An 18,731-nucleotide genomic window follows, 5' to 3' on the forward strand; every position below is an offset into this window, starting at 1 on the left:
ATGCAGTTTGGATGAAAGCAAAGCTCAGTAAATAACAATTTTTTAAAATTTTACTGGAGTATGATGTACTTACAAAAATGCCTATAAATCATAAGTACAAGGCTTGACAGATTATGACCAAATGGACATGCCTGTGTAACCATCACTCAGGTCATGAACTAGAACCTGGGAACCAGACTAGAAGCTTCTCTCCATGTCTTCCCCAACTACTACTGCTTCTTTTTTTTTTTTTTTTTTAAGATTTTATTTATTTATTCATGATAGACACAGAGAGCGAGACAGGCAAAGACACAAGCAGAGGGAGAGGGAGAGGGAGAAGTAGGCTCCATGCAGGGAACCTGATGCGAGACTTGATCCCAGCACTCCAGGATTGTGCTCTGGGCGGAAGACAGGCACCAAGCTGTAGAGCCACCCAGGCGTCCCTACTACTGCTTCTTTATCTCGGAGATCACCATTCTCTTGACTTCCTGCACCAGATATTAGTTTTACCACTTTGATGATACTTTAAATTGCTCAGGGGTTTTAATACTGAGGTGTTCTGTTTGTTTGTTTGTTTGTTTGTTTTTGTTTTTTGTTTTTTGTTTTTTTTTTTAAGGGCAGCCTGGGTGACTCAGCGGTTTAGCACTGCCTTTGGCCCAGGGCATGATCCTGGAGACCTGGGATTAAGTCCTACATCGGGCTCCCTGCATGGAGCCTGCTTCTCCCTCTGCCTGTGTCTCTGCCTTTCTCTGTGTGTCTCTGCCTCCCTGTGTGTGTCTCTCGTGAATAAATAAATAGAATCTTAAAAAAAAAAAAAAGGATTGATTTATTTATTCATGAGAGACACACACACACAGAGGCAAAGACTTAGGCAGAGGGAGACGCAGGCTCCTTGCAGGGAGTTGGATGTGGGACTCAATCCTGGATCCTGGGATCACACCCTGAGCTGAAGGCAGACACTCAACTGCTGACCCATCCAGGCATCCCTTAACACTGAATCTTATTTTGAAAATTAAATTGTTGTTGTTGTTTTTAAAGGTTTTATTTATTTATTCATGAGAGAGACACACAGAGAGGCAGAGACATAGGCAGGGAGAACCGGGCTCCATGCAGGGAGCCCGATGTGGGACTCAATCCTGGATCCTGGGATCACGCCCTGAGCCAAAGGCAGACGCTAAACCACTGAGCCACCCAGGCATCCCAAAAATTAGATCGTTTTTTTCCTTTGGTTTTTCTGTGTACAAATAATTCATACCCAAAGTAGAAATTCTGAGAATTCATTACTGGTTTTAAAACTTCAACAAATTGGGGTGCTCGGGTGGCTCAGTGGGCTGAGTGACTATTTTGGCTCAGGTCATGATCTCAAGGTTGTGAGATTGAGCCCCGTGTAGGGCTCTGCACTAAGCATGGAGTCTGCTTGAGATTCTCTCTCCCTCCGCCCCTCCACCCTACTATAAACATGTGCAGATAAATAAAATAAAACTTTAACAAAGACACAGTTAACTTCTGGAAAAGGCATTTAACAAAAGGTGAGTTTTGCAGCTCAACTTTAAAAGTTCTATCCATTGGTAGTCAAACCGGAAAGAAGAGATATCATTAGCCAATTCATACTGATTCTACAATGTTATTAGTTATCTATGATGGGCCATAATAATATATCTCAGTAACACAACAAAATTATGTTCCCACATGATGGTATCAGATAAATGAAGTTAAAAATGAGCTATTGTCTGCTTAAGCACAAGTTAAATATAATTGCTGGTTTTAAATTCAGCCCAAGTAACCAAATGTTCATTGCAGTTGGAGACTGTGGACTAGTAGCCACTGCTGCTAGAATTAACATAGTAAAGATAAAAGTAAAGATGAAATTGGCAAAACTGGACAACTGGCTAGAGCTGAAAGGTGCTCCCCTTTATGAATCCCAGTTCATCTTCTTCTTTTCTAAAACTTGTTATTATTTTTATTAAATATTTTTTAAATTTACTTGAGAGAAAGTAAATGAGAGAGAGCATGTGAGAGAACCCATGAGAGACAGAGAATGTGCGAGGGGGAGAAGCAGACTCCCCACTGAGCAGGGAACCTGATATGGGGCTTGATCCCAGGACCCCAGGATGATGACCTGAGCCAAAGGCAGATGCTTAACCCACTGAACTACTCAGGACCTCTCATTGTATGCTTCTTCTAGAAGGACCTAAAACAAAGTCCAGTAAGCTTGTGATAAAATAAAGAGATGAGAATGAGGAAAAGAATCCTATCTGGTGGGGGATCCCTGGGTGGTTCAGTGGTTTGGCGCTTGTTTTCCGCCCAGGGCATGATCCTGGAGTCCCAGGATCGAGTCCCACATCGAGCTCCCTGCATGGAGCCTGCTTCTCCCTCTGCCTGTGTCTCTGCCTCTCTCTCTCTCTGTGTCTCTCATGAATGAATAAATAAAATAATAATAATAAAAAAAAGAATCCTATCTGGTAACATACCTCCCAGACAGTGAACAAGCCATATGACTTTCCATGGTAACTGTTAGCTGAAAAGAGAACAGCCTTTCACAACAGTAAAGACATTAACATGTATAAATCTAATTGTCCTTAGAAAATCTTATGAAGGCTCTCTAGCTGCCTATGGCCTGTTTGAATCGTCATAGCTAAAGAAGTTGTTCACAGAACATCTAACTGATTCCCATCAATTAAGAAGTGGAATCCATAAATAAGCTGACCTCTGGGTCTGCTAGATCTTCCAGGTACTTAAATACATTCTTGGCCATTTTAGCTAACTATTTTGAGTTAGTTAAAATTCTAGTGCTATAAAAATGGGTTTTTAAAAAAGACTTATTTATTAGAGTTAGAAAGAGAAAGAGAGAAAGAGAAAGAGAAAGAGAGAGACAGTGTGTATTGGGGAGGGGCAAAGAGAGAGAGAGAAAATCCCAAGCTGGCTCCCCATGGAGTATGGAGTCTGACTTGGGGCTCCACCTCAGGACCTCCAGACCATGAACTTAGCTGAAATCAAGAGTCTGATGCACAATCAACTGAGCCACCCAGGTGCCCCCTAAATGTTTTTTTTAAATTTAGAAATGATACTTAGATGAAAGATTGTATGTCAGTCAGCTAGCTCTAAAAGAAACACCTCCTTCATTCCTGATTCCTGAGACTGGGTATATTATAGCAGGTCTCATCGAGGGTTGGGGGTGGAGGGTGGGGGATAGGTAGGAGGAGAGGGTTCAGTAATGAATACTGCTGACCTCTAGTGTTTAATAGAAGTATTACATTTCCCACTCGACCCAAATAGTGCTTCCCAAAAGACCCACTATCTGGCTGACTGGTCGTAGAATTCCCTAGTGTGTGGCCAATAAGCAGGCAAGTTTACGTCTTTTACGTTCATTGTTATCATTGGTATGATTTTTTTTAAAGATTTTATTTATTCATGAGAGACAGAGAGAGAGAGAGAGAGAGAAAGGCAGAGAAGGGCAGAGGGAGAAGCAGGCTCCATGCAGGGAGCTCGATGTGGGACTCGATCCGGTGACTCCAGGATCAGACCCTGGACTGAAGGCGGCGCTAAACTGATGAGCCACCCGGGCTGCCCATCATTGGTATGTTTTAATGTATTACAATCATCTTATATGTTTTTCCCCTGTTTACCATGGTTTTTCCTTGCTGCTTCTGTTCTTTCCTTTTTAAAAATTAAAAAAAAAGATTTTATTTATTTATTCAGAGAGACACAGGGAAAGAGAGAGACAGAGACACAGGCAGAGGGAGAAGCAGGCTCCATGCAGGGAGCCCGACATAGGACTCTATCCAGGGTCTCCAGGATCATACCCTGGGCCAAAGGCAGTGCTAAACCACTGAGCCTCCCAGGCTGCCCTTTTTTTTTTTTTTTTTTTAAGATTTATTTATTTATTTTATGAGAGATACACAGAGAGAGACAGAGACATAGGCAGAGGGAGAAGCAGGCTCCTTGCGGAGAGTGCAATGTTGAACACAATCCCTGATCCCTGAGCCAAAGGCAGATGCTCAACCACTGAGCCACCCCAGGCGTCCCCTTTTCTTTTTCTTTTTCTTTTTTAAAGATTTTATTTATTTAAGCAGGAGGAGCATAAGCAAGGGGGAGCAGCAGAAAGGCAATTTCAGGGATGCCTGGGTGGCTCACTGGTTGACCGTCTGCCTTTGGCTCAGGGAGTGATTCTGGAGTCCTGGGATTGAGTCCCACATTGGGCTGTCTGCATGGAGCCTGTTTCTCCTCCCTCTTCCTATGTCTCTGCCTCTCTCTGGGTGTCTCTAATAAATAAATAAATAAATAAATAAATAATCTTAAAAAAAAAAAAAGGAAATGTAATCTCAAGCCAACTCCATGCTGAGTGTAGAGCCTGAGGCAGGGCTTGAGCCCACCACCCTGAGATCAAGGCCTGAGCTAAAATCAAGAGTCCAATGCTCAATGGACTGAGCATTTGGGCACCCCAAAAGTGTTTTAGGTGCCCCACCTCTCCCAGCCACCCAGGTGTCCCCAATTTTTTTTTTAAAGATTTATTTATTTGAGAGAGAGAGAGAGAGAGGGAGGAGAGAATCTTGAGCAGATTCCACACTGAGCACAGAGCCTGATGTAGGACTCGATCTTATGACTTTGAGATCATGACCTGAGTTGAAACCGAGACTTGGATGCTAAATGGCTGAGCCACCTAGGCGCCCCTAAGTAAAACTTTCTAACAAAATCCTAAATTATGTATTGTCTTTATCTTCCTCCTGCATAAGAGCTGACTCCTCCAGAATCAGGGATGGGCACAATTGCCATAAGGGCAATGCCTCTCATGAATAATAAAAAGAAAAAAAAAAGCTACCTTGACCGAAGTCAGTTTCATTCACGTTTTTATTTGTTTTTATTTTTTAAAGATTTTATTATCTATTCATGAGAGGCACAGAGAGAGAGAGAGAGAGAGAGAGAGAGAGAGGCAGAGACTCAACATAGGCAGAGGGAGAAACAGGCTCCATGCAGGGAGCCCGATGCGGGACTCATACGAGGACTCCAGGGCCATGCCCTGGGCCGAAGAGAGGTGCCAAACCACTGAGCCACCCAGGGATTCCCCCCATTCACGTTTTTAAAAAAGCCTCTATGTTGGCCCTTCACAGTACCATGGTTAACAGTGAGAGCTAAAAAGCAGCCTGGGGGATGCCTAGCTGGCTCAGTGGATGGAACATGCTACTCTTGATCTTGGCATTGTGAATTTGAGTCCCACATTGGGCATGGAGTCTACTTGAAAAAAAAAATCTTAAAAAAAAAAAAAAAGGAGTCTGGCAGCTATACATTCTCTTTCCAGTTTACCAATAAATATTTTCTAAGATTGTGAATAACTGATTTGTACAATTTGGCCAATGATGTTAACTAGAGCTTTTGTCAGAAATAACTGATTTATAGGTGTTTACTGTGTACTGAAAAATGTGATACTCCATTACCCAAATCCCCCTCTTTCTGCAGTTTGGGACCAAAAAATTAACCCAAGGCTTCAAAAGAAGTCCACATATAAATGAAATATATTCATGTTTCAATGTTGCAACAGTACCAAACTTAAAACACTGGTGCAAAGGACCGGGAGCCTTTGAATTTACCTAAAGGAATTTATCTATATTTCAGTATTATGTAAATGATATTAAGGATTTACTGGCCTCTCAAGATATAAAATTGATTTTATGGTTGTGCTGAATAAAATCTTACAGAGATGCACTCTGGTATAATTACAGATGAAATGATAGGATTTGATTGAAAAAATCTGGGGCAGTGGACATTGGGTCATTGTCAGGAACTATGCAAGTGCAGGTCTGGAATTTTATCCAATTTACAAGCTAAACTGGTAGCTACCCTTTTACTATTTCATAGGTGCTGACAGAGACACAAGATTCCTGAGTCAGACACAAAGGACTTCAACCTCAGCAAAAGCTGTAGCCAGAGCTTCATGTTGGTTTGTAACAGTTCCCAATGCCCCCCACATTTCCTGGCTGTGATGCAAAAGTGTTGACCATAGTCATCTGCTCACATAGTGTTTCATTATCAGAGGGTTACAATGAACTTGGGAGATTACATTTTTATAGCAAGTGAAGTTAGGTCTGCCCTTGTCCGAGGGGAGACAATACTTCATCTCTCAAGGTTTCTTGCTGAAAACACAATCCTGAGCAACAGCCTAGGTGAAGAGCAGGTAGGGCCTTACATTCTCGGTATAACCAACAAGAACTTGCAGGGACACTCAAGGTCCATGGCATGACATATACTATCTCGTTACTTTTGTGTATATTTGAAATTATTATAGAATTATTATTTAATTATAATAGAAAGTAAATACAAGTTTTAAAAAGAAATGTACACCTGAGTTTAATATATTTGAAAATGCATGCACGGCTAGCTAGCACAGGTGTGCTAAAGGCTACCATTATAACCAGATTTCTTTCTCAGGAGCCCTGCACATCCAAATGTTTATTATCATAAAAGGAATACATACTTTTGGTCACTCAAACTCCAACAATGTAGAAGAGTATAAAGTGAAAACTAAGAGACTCTGATTTAGCTGCATAGTTAACAGTTCTAATATAGGGGCGCCTGGCTGGCTTGGTCAGTGAAGCATGTGACTCTCAATCTCTGGGTCATGAATTCAAGCCCCATATTGGGTTTAGAGCTTACTTAAAAAAAAAAAAAAAAAAAAAAAAAAACAGTTCTGATATATTCTTCCAGAAATGTTCTATGCTTACATAAACATATATACAAACACATGGTCTTTATTTTTTTTTAAATTTATTTATTTATTATAGTCACAGAGAGAAAGAGAGAGGCAGAGACACAGGCAGAGGGAGAAGCAGGCTCCATGTACCGGGAGCCCGACGTGAGATTTGATCCCAGGTCTCCAGGATCGTGCCCTGGGCCAAAGGCAGGCGCCAAACCGCTGCGCCACCCAGGGATCCCCACGTGGTCTTTAAAAAAAAAACACAGTTGGGGGGTGCCTGGATGGCAGTCAGGCATCTGCTTTCAGCTCCTGGGATTCAGCCCTGGGTTGGGATCTCTATTCCATGGAGACAGTGCTTCTCCCTTTCCCTCTCCCTGTTGCTCCCCTGCTTGTGCGCTCTCTCCCTCTCATTCTCTGTCAAATAAATAAATAAAATCTTTAACAATAAACAAAAATTAAAAACACAGTTGGTTCATAAACATACAATAATAAAACATGTCTTTTTTTTAAACATGCCTTTTTTAACTCAACATTTCTTGGCTATTTTTCATTGTTTGCACACTAGATCTAACTCATTCTCTTAAATTGCTACGTGGGGGATGCCTGGGTGGCTTAGTGGTTGAGTGTCTGCCTTTGGCTTGGGGAGTGATCCTGGGGTCTAGGATTGCATCCTGCATCTGGCTCCTCTCGGGGAGCCTGCTTCTCTTTCTGCCTATGTCTCTACCTCTCTCTCTGTCTCTCATGAATAGATAAATAAAATCCTAAAAAATAAATAAATAAATAAATTGCTGCCTAGGACTTCATTTAATTGATGTTATTATGGACTGATTTGTGACCCCTCCAAATTCATATGTCGAATCCCTAGACCCCAATGTGACTGTATTTAGATAGGATCTGGAAGGGGGTAATTAAGGTTAAATGAGGTCATAAGAATCGGACTCTAATCTGATAGGACTAATGTCCTTAAAAAGGGAACAGATACCACAGACCTCTCTCCATATAAGCACAGAAGAAAGGCGATGTAAGGGCACAGCAAGAAGGCAACCATCTGTATGCCAGGAATAAAGGCCTCAGCAGAAAGCAACTCTGAAGTCACCTTGATCTTGGACTTCTAGCCTCCAAAACTAGGAGAAAGTAAATTTCTGCTGTTTAAGCCTCCCAGACTGTGGTATTTTATTATGACAGTTGGAGGCTAATACAGATAGATTCTATTTAATTCAACCAACTTCTTAATAAGGGATAGGTAGGTATTTTCTTTTAACTATTACAAATAATACAACACTGAATTTTCTCACATATATGGAGGTATGGCTAGATAAATTCCTACAACTGAAAGGAGTCAAAGGGCATGAACATTTCAAATCTGATGCTGCCCAAACCACCCTCTAAATAAGTACTACCAATTTATAGTTCCTGCAATAGGGTATGAGTGCTTGTCTCCCAGGTGGAAGTGTCCATTCAGCATTTACCCAGCACCTGCTTCTGAACAGTGCCAGACACTGTGCAAGGTGTTAAGGAGACAGTGGTGACAAAGAATTAAGTCCCTGCCCTCAAGACCTTTATTCTAGGGGAGAAACAAGTGATAAGTAAGGCTAACACAAATAAATACAGTAGGTGGCCTGGGAAGCTATCTCTGAGATAACATCTGAGCAGAGACCCAGATGAAGAGAGAAAACAAATCTTACAAATGCTTGAACGAAGAATGGTAACTGGGTTTCATAGTTTTAGCTGACTTTTAAAAATAAGCAAAGTTGCGGGGTACCTGGGGGGGCTTGGTCAGTTGGGCATCTGACTGTTGATTTTGGCTCAGGATCATGAGATCACGTCCTGTGTCGGGCTCCATGCTCAGCCCATAGTCTGCTTGAGATTCTCTTTCTCCCTCTCCCTTTGTCCCTCCTCCTGCTTGTGCTCTCTCTCCCTCTCAAATAAAATAAATAAATAAATATATGTAAAAAAAAAAGTTGCAATTCTACTCTTAGGTTTGTACCCGAAAGAAATATGGGGCACCTGGGTGACTCAGTGGTTGAGCATCTGCCCTTGGCTCAGGTCCTGATCCCCGGGGTCCTGCGATCGAGTCCCACATCGGGCTCCCCTCCGGGAGCCTGCTTCTCCCTCTGTCTATGTCTCTGCCTGCGTGTGTCTCTCATGAATAATAAATAAAATCTTTTTTTAAAAAGGGGGTATTCAAACAAAAACATGTACACCAATGTTCACAGTAGTGCTATTCCCAATAGCGAAAAGGTGGAAACAATCCAAATGCCCAGCAGCATATGACTGGACAAACAAAATGGGATATTATTTAACCATAAAAAGAAATGAAGTACTGGGGGCCTGGCCTGGTGGGCTCAGTTGGTGCAGTGTGCAATTTTTGATTTCGGAGTTGTGAGTTCAAACCCCATGCTGGATGTAGAAATTACTTTTAAAAAATTGTAAAAAGGGATGCCTGGGTAAATCAGCAGTTGAGTATCTTCCTTTGGCCCAGGGCATGATCTTAGAGTCCCAGGATCGAGTCTCACGTCAGGCTCCCTGCATGAAGCCTGCTTCTCTCTCTGCCTATGTTTCTGCCTCTCTCTGTCTCTCATGAATAAATAAAATTTTAAAAAGGTTAAAAAAAAGAAAAAGAGGTACACTTGAGTGGCTCAGTGGTTGAGCATCTGCCTTTGGTTCAGGGCATGATCCTGGGGTCCTAGAACTGAGTCCCACATCGGGTTCCCTGTAGGGAGCCTGTTTCTCCCTCTGCCTATGTCTCTGCCTCTCTCTCTATGTCTCTCATGAATAAATAAATTAAAAAAAAAAGAAAAAGAAAAAAGTACTGACATATGCCACAAAATAGATAAATCTTTTTTTTTAAATATTTTATTTACTTATTCATGAGAGACACAGAGAGAGAGACAGAGACAGAGACACAGGCAGAGGGAGAAGCAGGCTCCATGGAGGGAGCATGATGTGGGACTCGATCCCAGGACTCCAGGATCATGCCCTGGGCTGAAGGCAGGACCTAAACCGCTGAACCACCCAGGGATCCCCAAAATAGAAAGATCTTGAAAACATTATGCTAGCTGAAAAAAAGCCAGATATAAATGGCCATATGTTATATGATTTCATTTATATGAAATATCTGGAAAAAGAAAAACCATGGAAACAGAAAGCAGATTAGTGGTTGCCAGGAGCTTTTGTTGGGGAGGGCGGGGGAAGGAGGATGGGTAGTGACTGCTTAATGGGTACATATGGGACTTCCTTTTGGGGTAATGAAAATGTTCTGGAACTAGATAATAGTGATGGTTGCATAACATGTACATGTACCAAAAATCACTGAAATGTGCAAAGTGGTTAAAATGTCGTATTTTATGTTATGTGTATTTTGCCACAATAAAAGATAATACATTAAAAAAACAAGGTTGAACTTTCTCAAACCAATGGCCATATGCAATGCATTTTTTGCTCACTTCCCATTCATGCCCCATACCCATTTTCTACTGCATTATGGATGTTAAAAAATTAATCATATTATTAAGTAAATTAATTCCCCACCTAATAAAAACCGGAGCTCATGGAATTTTCCTATTTCCATGAGATTGGAATAAGCATCAGTTCACTGTAAGTGGAATTCTGTCTAGAGTTCTAAACTTTCAGAATTGAAATGGCCAGAAAAGTCACCTGGTTTGACTTTGTTCTGAATTAAGGATCTTCTAACTCTACAGTATATTTTGCCAAGTGGTCTGCTTTGACCGAAAACAGAAAGGGGGTTTTTAGACTTTTTTTGAAAATCTACTTTGAAGTACCACAAAATCACCTTAGTCTGGGGTAGTAAACATAAGGGGTAGTAAACATAAACATAACATTGAAGAGGGTTTACAAATGAGACTATTGACAGAGAGTGTGGGCAGGTTTAAAGGAATCCAAGAAATACTGTGGGGTTAGCAACACAGAATCTCCTGCAGGCACATAGAAATGGTAGCTTAGAGGTTTAAAAGAGGTCCACCATCCCACTTCTTATGGCTGTAAATCCCATGATAAAAATTATGTTCTTCTTAGTACACCTGGGTGGCAGTAGTTGAGCATTTGCCTTTGGCCCAGGGCGTGATCCTAGAGTTCCAGGATTGAGTCCCACATCAGGCTCCCTGCATGGAGCCTGCTTCTCCCTCTGCCGGTGTCTCTGCCTCTCTGTGTCTCTCATGAATGAATAAATAAAATCTTTAAAAAAATTATGTTCTTCTTCCATCCTATTTTCTGTGGCTGGATGGCTTTGGTAACAAGCTCTACTTCAATATATAAAATAAAATTGGTTCTACCAACATTTCAACCTTAAGAAATGGAAGAAAAGTAACCTAAGTAGCATGAATCCACAGGACAAAAATCTGATGGAGGGAAGCCATATCCAAACACTCCTTGGAGCACTTACATGGCATTGGGACCCAAATTTGACTCCAAGAGGCTGGCAACCTAGTTAGGGAAGACACATCAAAATATGCCCTGAATGCTACCACATGGGGGAGAATAAACTGCTATAGAAGCTCAAAGTAGGACCTTAAATAGTCTGAAGAAGTAGAGGAGTTTCTAGATAGAGATGTTAGCAGAGAAATAAGTCTAGGGATTGGATCCAGGAAAATAAGGTAGTGATAAGAAAATGAACAGGAAATAAGAGGAGAAATATATGGGACAGGGAAAAGGTACTCACTGTAACTCATCTTATTACAAACTGGATCACTTTACCAACTTCACCAGATATAACGATTCATTAACAATAGTTCAAGGCTCAAGAAAAAGGAAAGGTCCCTCAGAAAGAAAACTAAACACAGAAAATCTGTAGCAAGGAAAAGCACTTAGAAGGCTCCACTTGTGCCTCTCTTGCATTGCTTCCCCTAGGTTTTAAGACTTGTTTACATGCTCTTCCCATTCTATCAGGACATCTTTTGCAGGAGGGACCACATGTTCATCACTTAACATTACCAACAGCATTTCATTTAAAAGAAAAAAAAGGTCTTATTTATTTATTTGAGAGAGTGAGAGCCCAAGTGGAAGGAGGAGCAGAGGGAGAGGGAAAAGCAGACTCCCAGCTGAGCTGTGGGAGCCCCACAGGAGGGGCTCAATCCCAGGACTCTGGGATCATGAACCTGGGGCCAAAGGCAGGCACTTACCCGACTGAGCCACCCAGGCATCCCCCCACCCGGCAGCATTTCAAACATAATCTGTGTGAAGCAGAATCCATCATCTTCTCCGACTGTTCTGTCCCTTAATAATGGTTAACAGTGCGCTATCCTTCCAGTCCCCAGCACATCCTGTCACCTGCACGATCAGCCTGGCACTCTACAATCACCCTGTCATAAGCCTTTCCACTCCTGAGCACAGTTGAATCCCTCAGTACCTCTCATTTCATTTGTACCTTAGCTTCTCTTTTTCCAGCCAATTTTACCCTCACACTTTTAGAATAACCTTCCTAAAATCCGCTAGTTATTTTACTTTCCTACTTAGGAGTGTAACAATAATGTCTTACAAAGAGTAACTGCATACAAATAAAGTCAACATCCCTCAGCATAGCATTCCCAGCTATACTTTTTTTGTTCCATGGCCTCTAAAGCCCGTACACATATCCAATCCTCTGGTCACACTGAGCTACTGCATACTCTTAGAATTTGTCTTTTGTTCCACTGGCTGTCTTTCTTCTGTGGTTCCTTCTCCTCGATTTTGCCATCGAGTAACTATATTCCTTTCTCTCAACCCTCTAACGCTATACACTTCCTCTCCAGCATTTATCACTTTCTTCTTGCCTCACACCATATTTTTATATTGTCTACCAGGCCCTAAGCTCCTTGAGGGCAGGCTATTGTAGCCTCAAAACCTGCTTATAACAATTGCTATACGGCTCAAGATACCTGTTCAGGGATCATTCCCCACACACCATATAGGATGGCACCATGCCCTGCTCAGAAAGGGTAGTAATTCTTTGAACGAGTGGATGATGCTTCACACTCACCTCCCCCACCCTGCTGTCCAATGTAAAGAAAGAAAAAAAAGAAAAAGAAAAAAAACCACTTGTAGCATTTAATTGCTTGGACAAAAATAACGGGTTATGGCACTAATTCTTCATATATCCGGAAAGGTCACATCTTAAAAGCATATTCTGGGTCATTCCAGCCGTAAAGTCTTGACCGAGCCTCAGAGCAGCCCCAACTGAGTTCTCTCTTTCTGAAGTTGGATTCCACTGAACTCCCACGGGAGCCCCGTCTAGAGGACCGCGGTATGTACGTGACAGGAACCGGAGCCCAAGGGGCGGGGGCGAGACCTGCAGACCCGCCCAGCGGCGCCCGGACCAGCCAGTGCCACCTTGTCCTTTCCCCAGCGGTGTACGGTTTACAGCGTGCCCTCGCGCTGGTCTCCTCCTAACACTATCCTGAGGCAGAAATTCTCACCTCCCTAAAGAAACAGAAGATCGGAGGGGAGACGGAGAGAAGAGGCGTGGCAACGGGCTGTGGCGGGGAAGGCGGGTGGAGGTCCGGAGCCCGAGCGGGATTTCGTTCCAGGCTCAGCCCTGCCTGAGGCAGCTGTGGGGCCGCGGGGCGGGGGCGCAGAGGACGCACGCGAGGGCCCTCCCGCTCTCACACTGCCGGATGCTGAGGCGCTGTGAGGGGGGCGCCGTGTGGGGCCCGGCCGCCCAGACCAGCTCCCTCAGCGGCTCCACAGCAGCCCGCGCGCCCACCCCCTCGGCGGCCCCGCCGGAAGTCCCGCCTGCGCCCGCCGCGGCCGCCCCCCATTGGGCTCGGCGCCGGGGTCTCGCCGCGGGTTGGCTGCCCGGAGGCGTGAGCCCTGGGGGGCCACTGCGAGCCCCGAGTGGGGGGACCCGCTGGAGACCCGCTGAGACGCAGGGTCGGCGCGGGAGGCGGGGCGGGGAGCGCCGGGGCGGCCGGCGGGACTTCCGCCACGGGACCCGGAAGGGGCCGCGCCGCCGCTGGTGGGAGTTGTAGTCCGGCCGTGGTTGGGGGGGCCCGCGGCTCATGCGCGGTGCACCGAGGCTTGTTTCACATCTGTAACAACAGGTGAATTGGGCTTTTTATTCTCCCCTTTCGTGTCCCCTTGAGGAGCTTGCCGCGGCCGGGGGTGGTCGGCGCGAGGAGAGGCCCGGGTCCGACCGCCGGCTTGGCGGAGAGTGGGGCGGAGAAGCGGGCGGGCCCGAGGAGCAGGCCGGGCATCCTAGGCCTGCCCGCGAAGCCGGCCCGGCCGAGCCGTGGGCAGCCAGGCCTCGGCCTGCCGTTGCCATGGAGCCTGGGCGGGGGCGGGGGCCAGGCCGGTCCGCCGGGGCGGGCCTGGTAGCTAGGGGCTCCGCGGGGACCGCGGGAGAGGCCGCTTCATTGGCGCAACGACGCCTCCGCCTCCGGGGATGCTCGGTTCCCCGAGGCAGGGCCTGGAGGAAGCTCCTGGAGTGCCCCGGGACCTTTGTCTGTCCCCCGTGCCGCCTGGACCGTTCGTCCAAAGGGAGGCCTGGTGCATTCTGGCTCCTTTGGTTTGCCCCGTTTTGCACCGACCTTGTCACTGAGGGAGGCCAAGGGGTGAGGTGTTCTTTGTTTGCTGGTGGTGACTTGCCCCATTTCGCAGGGGAAGACCTAATGCATGTTGGGTCCTTTGTTTGCAGTGAACTGGAGTCCCAGGGGTCCTCAGAACCCCCAAGCCTGGAGTATGGCGTCAAGATGCTGTCTAGCTACTCCTTGTGTAGCAACGTTGGTCACCTTAATTGTGATGTTGTAAGGCAGAGATTGTCCCACTTTGCAACCCCAATCCACAGGGTCTTGCCATAGACTGTAGCAGGTGGACTGCAGATGGCCAGGTGCAGACTCTCAAAACTGTTTTTGGTTGCAACTTACTGGCCAGAGGGAAAGGAGACATTGTCTGATGGTTTCCCTTGCAGTTCTTTAAAGGCAGTAAAGCCACTGTCATTGTGGGTCTTGACTATATCTTACTATTTACACTTAAATCTTGGAGTGTTGGAGTTTCCAGGAGGGAGTTCTCTTTTTCCTGGTAGAGTTTATGGTAATGTTCTTTATTTGTAGAGCTGTTTAAGATGCAGGAAATACATCCTTTGCTGAATTTTTTTTTAAAAAACCTGTGTATGTTTTAACTTCTGTAGCCATGGTCCAAAGTTTATCAATTGGACCCTTCTTGCCACTTTCAACCTTTATGTCACTATAAAATATTATTTCCAGGAATGAACCATGGGACATCTAGGCAACAGCACAGTACCATAGAAATAAGAAAAATAGTGTAGTGTAAGCATGGAAAGCTTTGGAGTCCAGTACTTAACTGTAGATTTCCATTCTGCCCTGAGGCAGCTGTGGGATCTTGGGCAACTTACATAACTTTCTTTGGGAAAATCTGCCTCAATTTCCTTCTCTGGGAAAGATAATTTCTACCTAACTGGGAAGTTGCATAGATTAACTGCTCTAAAGTCTGTGGAAGTACTTTGTGAACTCTGAAAATGGTATTCAGTAATCATTATTTTCCTAACCTGGAAGAGGTTTTTATTTTATTTTATTTTTATTATTATCTATCTTAAGTAGGGTCATATTAGAGTCGTTATGGGATTAGAATTCAGAACTGGAAGCAGGTTTTGCTCTGGGCTTGGAGAAAATGCTTTCAGGACTACAAGCCCCTTTTCACCATGACATCTCTTTCTTGATATCTTACAGGTGCTGGTGTAGGGCAGCTCACAATTTGATGGGTTGTGAGTCTGCCTGTCATGGAAGGTCCTGAAGTGAGGCCAGTGTGTCCAGTGTGGGTTTCATGCCATTAACAAAACTTGTCCTTGTTGTTAGAGTCAGTAAATGGATTTCAGTGGTCTGCATCTACTTTGTTTTCCGTATGAGGTCCATCACTATAGTGACCCAGTCTTGTATTTTCTAGGAGGAGGCCCAGCCTCGTGATGAGGAATAGCAAGGAGAGAATTCAGCTTCAGTTCAAAAGCCTACAAAATCTGAGACTGTCACTGCTCGTGTAAGGTAAGTTGACTTAGCCATGCACACAAAGCAGTGGCAGATCTCACATACAGCCACACTGTAAAGCAAAGGCACATATTAAATCCATTTGTGACTGTCTTAGAAGAAGGCTGTCATTTTTAATTAGTCATTATGGAATCTCTCTGTCCTTGAATCATCCCATAGTGACTCTACCTGAAGTTAAGTGGTGTTTCATTATGCAAGAACTCTTGACATAATATTATTTTACTTATCTTTGAATTATTTGAGAGAAACTGAATCATAAAAGTTTCCAACATAATTATATTTCAAGGAACGCACATTTTTTTTCAGTTTCTGAAGTGTTCTGGAACTCAGTAAGATATCTTTAAAACATCCTATCTTGAATATCATACAGATTTTTTTAGATTGATATAGGAAAAGATAGTGTCATGTGGCTTTGGGGTCGAGGACTTTATTTTTTTTAATAAAGATTTTATTTATTTATTCATGAGAGACAACACAAAGAGAGGCAGAGACATAAGGAGAGGGAGAAGCAGACTCCCCATAGGGAGCCTGATGTGGGACTTGATCCCAGGACCCCGGAACCACGATCTGAACCAAAGGCAGGTGCTCAACCACTGAGCCATCCAGGTGCCCCTGGCCAGGGACTTTTTAAAAGCAGAACTAACAGTCTGTTTATAAGCAAATTAATTTACTCTTTCTTAGCAAGAAAATGTTGTGACTCAAATAATAATTGCTTAGATGTTTTAGATTTTATAATCAGATTTTCTTTAAAATTAGAATCTCAAATTATACCCTTTTTCTTCTAATTTGGATAGAAGGAGTCTATAGAATGTAACTTCTTAAAGTGAACTGTGTCGTTGTTGATACTGTATTGAAGTTTTCTCTCTGAGCTACCATATCCTATCGGCTGAAATTTCCGGCATCCCTGGGGGAGAGGAGGCCATCAGGGCAGACCTGCTATGGACCTGAAAAATTCGGCCCCAGGTCAGCCCTCCACCCTCATCTCCCCGTGATTTGAGAATGAGATGGGAAAGCAGTCAGAAGCAGGAGTGTAGGCCCTATTAGACTCCTTGTAATGTTGGACATTATGCTGGTTTGCTAAAACATTGTGTAGATGTTTTTAAACTGAGGCCATGTAAGTTTACTGTACCAACCCAGGAGTACTACATTATTAAAAACATCTATAAGTGAGTTTGAGTGTTTTTGAAACAAAAAATCATTAAACCAGAGGTGTTACTTATCTCTCTCTCTCTCTCTTTATTTATTTATTTATTTATTTATTTATTTATTTATTTATGATAGTCACAGAGAGAGAGAGAGAGAGAGGCAGAGACACAGGCCGAGGAAGAAGCAGGCTCCATGCACCGGGAGCCCGATGTGGGATTCGATCCCGGGTCTCCAGGATCGTGCCCTGGGCCAAAGGCAGGCGCCAAACTGCTGCGCCACCCAGGGATCCCTCTCTCTCTCTCTCTCTCTCTCTCTCTCTCTGTGTGTGTATGTTTTAAGGCTCTAAGTATACTCCTCAGTTAAATGAATAAAATGTACCAAAATTTTTGCCCAACAGTTGAATTTTTTTTTTTAAAGATTTATTTATTTATTCATGAGAGACACAGACTGAGAGAGAGGCAAGAGACATAGGCAGAGGGAGAAGCAGGCTCTTCACAGCGATCCCGATGTGGAACTCGATCCCGGACCCCGGGATCACGACCTGAGCCGAAGGCAGGCACCCAACTGCTGAGCCACCCAGGCGTCCCACCAACAGTTGAATTTTAACTTAGTATTTGTTGTATAATAGACTCTGCCACGAAAGGCTTTTTACTTTGAATCACAGTCCACTTACTCTTTGATACTGCCATCAAGTCCCATCCCTAGGGTCTTGACTGGGTTTTGTGAAAGCTCAGTAAACTACTTTGTCCATAAGGCAGTCAGTCCCATTCGCTGATGCCAGATGAGAAAAGGGGTCCATATAGAATTTCCTTTCTTCCCAGAAGTCCCAGGAAAACTGCAAGTGCTGTGATGAGGTGGAAATACGTCTCCCAGGATGAAATGCATCTCGTTCTGTTTAACAGGGTTTAGGGAGTTTAGGACAGAAAAAAGAAGAAAGCTCTCAGTGATAAAGAAACAGAGCCATGTAATTACTCTAGAGTGGAGATGGCCCTTCCATCCTTAAGGCTGGAAGCAGCAGTTGGTGCTCAGTAGTGAAGAGTTTCATTTGTCTCACCTTCTGGACCATGCTTTTTGTGTATTTGAAGTCTTCTCTGTGGGGTCCTGGACTAAGAATAGTAACCATTGCCTCTTGGCCCTCCTTCTTAGGATTCCAGCTTTCCCTCCTGGCCAGAAATGTTCAGCCTGGACTCATTCAGAAAAGGTAAGAACATAGCTGTGCCTGCGACCTCATGCCCTCCTTCCCTGGGACGGGCAGCTGTGAGGGCTGCAGGGACTCCTTACCAGTGTGTAGGACCCCGTACACCCCTTCTTTGCATGACTCACCAAAGTCCTTTCTCTGCCTTCCCCTCACACAGTGCTTATGACCCCATGGCTGAGTACCTGGCCGCATCCCTGTGTTCCTTTGCTGTTCCTCTCCCTGAATATCCTCTCACATGTACTCACTGCACATTGGAAGCCCATCTATTTTTCTAAGCCAGTGTTTTATCCCATTTTCTCCATGAACCATTCTTGATTCTATCAACCAAACTCAGTCCCTCCTCTCTCTGATTTTCCTCAGGACCATATCTGTACTTTCTTGTGCTTAGTTTATTCTGAACTAATCTCCACATCCCTAGATTAGAAGCTCCCTGCAGCCAGAGCCTGTTGTGTTCCTTTATCATTTATGGCACCTGGCATAGCATTTTGCACAGGGCAGGCCTCAGCAAATGCTGGTGAGTGTGAATTGGGTCATTGTTATATTAGTGGTCATAGAAACCGTGGCAGGTTTTGGAATCATGCTCTCTAGCAGATAGGGTCAGAGGGTTGTATAAGCAGTGATAGAATGGAGCAATGGCTGGCCTGCAGGGTAGTGTTTATTCATGCTTATAGGAAGTGCTGTAGCTGGGGAAGCCTTCAGGGACCACATCTCAGAGGGCCTTGTGTATGTA

The 18,731-nt window shown here is 44.2% G+C and overlaps 1 protein-coding gene across 5 annotated transcripts in view; it reads left to right on the forward strand.

The window, feature by feature from the left end:
• Window positions 1-13,569: 13,569 nt before the first annotated feature.
• The window catches only part of DHX30 (DExH-box helicase 30), a 29,476-nt gene continuing 24,314 nt past the window's right edge, over window positions 13,570-18,731 (forward strand). For 2 of the 5 annotated variants that reach the window (XM_041761909.1, XM_041761912.1), the window contains exons 1-3: window positions 13,570-13,701; window positions 15,560-15,654; window positions 17,950-18,004. In XM_041761909.1, coding sequence (XP_041617843.1) covers window positions 17,977-18,004 — 28 coding nt within the window. In that variant the 5' untranslated portion in view covers window positions 13,570-13,701; window positions 15,560-15,654; window positions 17,950-17,976. Of the gene's footprint in view, window positions 13,702-14,073; window positions 14,212-15,453; window positions 15,473-15,559; window positions 15,655-17,949; window positions 18,005-18,731 lie in introns of those variants that run through there. The other 3 variants (XM_041761911.1, XM_041761910.1, XM_041761913.1) reach the window with 3 other exon arrangements.

This window comes from Vulpes lagopus, chromosome 7, assembly GCF_018345385.1.
Source record: "Vulpes lagopus strain Blue_001 chromosome 7, ASM1834538v1, whole genome shotgun sequence".
NCBI lineage: Eukaryota > Metazoa > Chordata > Mammalia > Carnivora > Canidae > Vulpes > Vulpes lagopus.